The sequence below is a fragment of the Oryx dammah genome, unplaced genomic scaffold, assembly GCF_014754425.2.
Source record: "Oryx dammah isolate SB20612 unplaced genomic scaffold, SCBI_Odam_1.1 HiC_scaffold_5, whole genome shotgun sequence".
Lineage (NCBI taxonomy): Eukaryota > Metazoa > Chordata > Mammalia > Artiodactyla > Bovidae > Oryx > Oryx dammah.
In genome coordinates this window covers 102737388-102742217 of record NW_024070189.1, presented here as the reverse complement: position 1 = coordinate 102742217, position 4830 = coordinate 102737388, and the positions used below count along the sequence as shown (strand labels likewise).

Genomic DNA, 4830 nt, shown 5'->3' with positions numbered 1-4830 from the left:
CTGAGTTTTAACCACTGGACCACCAGGGCAGTCCCCCCAATCTCTCTTGTGTTACTATTCCTGGGATCTGACTCAGGCTGCCCTCTCCTCCTGAGACTCCAGGCTCCTGGAAGGGTTCCCCACCTCCAGAGCCCAGGCTCACTCCAGAAGAATCTTTTCACACAGTGCCCCTGCCCTGCTCACACACCTGCCTTGGCCCTGGGAATAAAGCCTGGCTTTGGAGGCCTTCGCCACCTGGCCCCCACCCATCGCCAGTTCCTCCACTTAGCCTCACCCCTCCAGCCACTCCACCCCTAACGAGGCTGTCACTCTTAACCACTCTATCCCAGGCCGGCATGTCTTCTCAAGCGACAGGACCTGTGCGCCTGCTGTGCCTTCTCGCTGCAGTCTGCGACACGTTCATTTCTGCCTGCGACTGCAACTCTTCCTCCAAGCACCAGACTCAAAGTCCTCTTCCCCAGCGAGCCCTCCTCTCAATGCTCTCCCCGCAGCATGTTCATACACAATGAGAGTTCTGAGTCTGTGGGAGAGGGTAAGAGCTTGGAAAATCAAAGGCAGGTTTTAGGAATCCTTGGCAAACTCCCATTAATGTGTTGAAACTCCACCTCTAACGCCTCCTTCTCCAGGAAACCTTCCAGTACCCTGACCCTCACTCCGACCTTGACCTGACTCCGTCAGACTGGGGATGTCTGTTTCCAGCTTTATCTTTTTCCAAGACTGGATGCTCCTAGAGATACGGACCGGGGGCGGAGCCTCTTGGGGGGCTCAGCATGGATGTTTGTTGAATGAATAAATGAATGCATGGTTTGGGAGTCAACTGAGCTGAGACTGGGAAGTGAGAGTGAGTTAATGAGGTAGCAGTTAGTTGGGGGGTTACTGGGGGACATATAGTCATTGGGTCTCAGCAAGAAGGAAGGAGGCCTTCCGCCCCTGCCCCTCCCGTGAGAATCCCGATTCTTGAGGCCTTCCGCGGGAGTGGAGCGGGGGCGGGTCTCTGGGTCTTCTTTATTCTTCCCCTCTGCACTTCACTCGGCACCAGTTCCTCTTCCCCATGAGTAGCTGGGTGCAGAGCGTGAGGAGGGCCAGGCATCGCAGTGGATCGGAATCCGGGGAGGGTCGGACCCTCTGATCCCCACGTCCAGGTGAGCCACCACGCTGCCGGCAACTTCCAGCACGACCGAGGCCAAGGCCGGGCAGTAGGACCAGAAAGGTAGGAAGGAGGCATTGGAACTTGGGTCTGTGCAAACCAGAGCGGGGGGGAGGGGGGGTACTCGTCAGCACCCCACCCCAAGACTCTCAGACCCAGACTCCCAGTCCCCTGCAGTTCGGAAGAAAGGCAGAGGGGGCGGGGTCGTTTCCGGGGCAACAGCTCATTTGCATATAGTTCTGTCTTGGCCGGCTAGCTCTCCCAAAATATTTGGGGAAATTGGGCAACCTAGCCCGAAGGGGCACATCTGAGAGAAAGGGAAGGGGCTGACTGGGCCAAGTCTCCTCATTGCCTTTCAAGCCCCTGAGGCATCAGGGTTAGGTACCCATTCCCCAGAAGGGGAGACTGAGGCCAGAGCCAATCAAAGAGGAGCAACCAGTGAAAGGCTGCTGTTTTAACACTTCAGAAGTGGCCTGAGCTATAAAAATATATACATCTATCTATCTATCTATATATATACAAGTGGCAACGGGGAGGTTGACCACAAGCTGAGGTCGGGGCTTGGATTCCGGTGTCTCTGCCTAGGTTGCCTGAATGGGGGGTGCCCTGACGTGGGTGCTCTTGTTGCCACTGCTGCTGCACCAGGCAGGCAGCCAGATGTCGTCATGCAGCGTGTTCTCGGGGGACGTGGACTGGACCAGGGAATACTCTGACACTTGCCTCAACTTCAGCGGCCAAATCCTGAGCCAGCTACCTCAAAACCAGTCTCTGCGGGCCAGATTCGTGCAGCTCCTCGACCTGTCTGCGAACGGCCTTCAGCGGCTCCCAGGGTCCTTCTTCAGTGACCTGGAGTGGCTGCAGCTCCTGATTGTGACCAACAACTCCTTGGACTTCGTGGACAGGGCGCTGGCCAAACGCTGTGACCTCGACCTGCAGGCTGACTGCAGCTGCGTCCTATTAGACTGGCACACAGACCGGCAGGACAACTGCTCTGGCCCAGAGCTTCCAAAGTGCCTAGATGTGCCCACTGGTGCCTGGCACAACCTCTCTGTCTTCTTGGACGTGAGCTGCCCCTCTGGCCTGACCAAGACAACCATTGGCACACTGGCGGCCAGCGGAAGCCTGCTCCTTGTGCTTGCCATTGCTGGCCCGGTGCTGGCCTGGAGACTCTGTAGACATCGGATGGGCCAGAACCTGAGCAAAACGTGGGCTGCTCAGGATGGCTCCAGGTCTGGCTCGGGCCGGCAGCCAAGGTACAGTAGCCAAGGCCGCAGGCCTAAGCCCCCAGCCAGCACCCCGCCCAGATCTTCCACCCCTGACTACGAGAACATGTTCGTGGGCTCACCAGCTGCCAGACACCAGTGGGATGAACACAGGTGAGTGACCCACACACGTGTGTCTGTGAGTCTCTGGAGCTGTATGGCCAGGGTCCATCTCCTGGCTCTGCCTCTTATAGGCTGTGTGATCTTGGGCAAGTAGTTTCCCCTCTCTGGGCCTCAGTTTCTTCCTAGATAAAATGGGATTAATAACAGCCCTCCGCCTCACAGAGCTGGGTTAAGTGAGTTCCTGTATAGAAGACACGTGTCCCCCTGCATGACCTGCAAACCCAGTTTCTGGCTGACAAGGATGCGGAGGGAGGAGGCAGCTGTTCAAGGTGGTGGGGGCTCTGTGGTCGCGGTCAGCAGCCTAGGCTTAGATCTCGTGTGACCCCAGGCTGCCTTTGAACCTCTGTTTCTGTCTCTGTAAAATGAGACCACATCCCCATCTCTCCCTGACACACAGGAGATGCCAAGAAAGCCATCTGTGTCTCTCTACCCCCACAAAGCCCTGCCCCCCAAATGAGCTAGGCTTAGAAGGATGGGTCTGTTTCCAGGTTGGGTGAGAGAGGGGGTTTCTAGGGGGCAGGCACAAGGAGGAACAAAGGCCCAGAGGTGGGAGAGAACAGAGACAGCTGTGAATGTGTTTTGAGAAGGCAAGACTTCAGGGCTGAGGTTGGAGGGGGCTGAGAGGGCCCACGCAGGAAGGGAAGAGGACTGGGCAGCAGAATCCAAAAGATGGGGAGGCCTGTGGGAAGTTATTGATGAGAAATGAGAGCATATGCAAAGCAGATACAAATACGGCTCAAAAGCAGAAGTGGTCTGCGGTAGCGAGTAGAAGGCACCAGACTTCCTAAGGCAGTGTATGTTCTGACGCCTGCTCTGCTTCGCTGTCCGCAAGATCTCAGGGCCAGGCTCCTCTAAAAACATTGTTTACAATAGAATGTGTCAATCTCATCCTACACTTCACAGTTGCAGAAATAGAGTTTCTGGAAATTCCCTGGCGGCCCAGTGGTTAGGACGCTGTGCTTTCACTGCTGAGGGTGTAGGTTCAAAGATTCCACAAGCTAGGCGGCACAGCCAAAAAAAAAGAAAGAAAGAAATGAAGGTTCTGGGAGGCAGGAGAATGACTTCCTCAAGGTCAGAAGCAGAGACTAGAACAAACCCTGACTTCCATCCCCATACAACTGTTTATGTATTTTGCAGTAATTTATACTAAAGTATAAATGACTGATAGACACCACTTAGTCAATAGTGCCTTTGTTCCAGGAGGAGCCAAGGGTGGGTTTAGGATGTTCTGGAGGCAGGAAAGTTCTTCTCTGGGGCCTTGCCCACCATAGCAAGACATTCCTGGAAGCTACCATCCCCTCTGATCCATTGAATGGGTGGGGAAACTGAGGCTCAGAGATTTTTGTATCGAGGCCCAAAGTCAGTTGCTTCAGGAGACCTGGGGGAAATTTTCGCATCTGAAGGGGCACTGATTCAGCTCCAGTTTTTCAAGAGGAAACCCAAAACTAAATTTGAATGTAAAAAAAGGGCAACTATCTCAGCTTTAAGGAAGAAAAAAAAAAAAAACCCTGCCATGACTCAAGGTCCTCGGACCACAGCATTACAGTGCTGAGTGCACAGAATCTTCCCTGAGTCACTGCCCTCTTCTTGCTTTCCTCACAGAAAGTTGGGCCAGGCTGGGAGACCGCTGCCCCGTTCCTCACTCCTCTCCTATGTAATTTCTCCAGGGGATCTTCCCGACCCAGAGATCCAACCCGGGTCTCCCGCATTGCAGGCAGACGCTTTAACCTCTGAGCCACCAGGGAAGCCCCATATGTAATTAGGAGTGGACTCAACCACCAAGAACTACTTTGCCTCCAAAAGCTGATGTGCCTGCTCCCTGAGTCCTGCCTGAACTCCCCTCTGTCTTTTCCCCATAGGTCTCCCCCTTCAGAGGGCAGCAACTTATACATGACCTATGAGAGCCTCCAGCACGAATCCCAGCCTGTCTACGGCAACCTGCAGTCGCTGGGCCAGGTCCCATTGGATGACGAGGAGTATGTGGTCCCCGGGCGCTGAGCAACATCTTCACCATCTCAAACTCCAGCCTGTCCCCTTCCAGGTGATGGGGAATTCTGGCTCCTCCCTGGCTTCAGTCCTCCCGTCTGAGGAATGGCACCAGGGGAGGGTCATCCTTGAGGCTCCAGAGCGGCTCTGGAGCCCCATCCCTAGCCCACTATGCCGCCAGAAGGGGAGGAGAGACCCCAACGTAGATGGGGATGGGAGAGTCAATGTGTGAACTCTGTTGGCATTCCCTGTCGGTGTGCAAGCATCGTGCAAATAAATTCTTCAGGACAGACGAGGCTGCTGGTGAGTGGG

The 4830-nt window shown here is 55.0% G+C and overlaps 1 protein-coding gene across 2 annotated transcripts; it reads left to right on the top strand.

The window, feature by feature from the left end:
* On the top strand, positions 1-4830 carry LRRC25 (leucine rich repeat containing 25). Of its 2 annotated transcripts, none has more exons than XM_040241174.1 (3): positions 1-1142; positions 1733-2523; positions 4392-4830. In XM_040241174.1, the coding sequence occupies exons 2-3, from the start codon at positions 1742-1744 to the stop codon at positions 4528-4530; spliced, it is 921 nt and encodes a 306-aa protein (XP_040097108.1). In that variant the 5' UTR covers positions 1-1142; positions 1733-1741; the 3' UTR covers positions 4531-4830. The 2 variants fall into 2 exon arrangements, with proteins under 2 accessions (XP_040097108.1, XP_040097107.1); XM_040241173.1 differs by having other exon boundaries at positions 2-1210.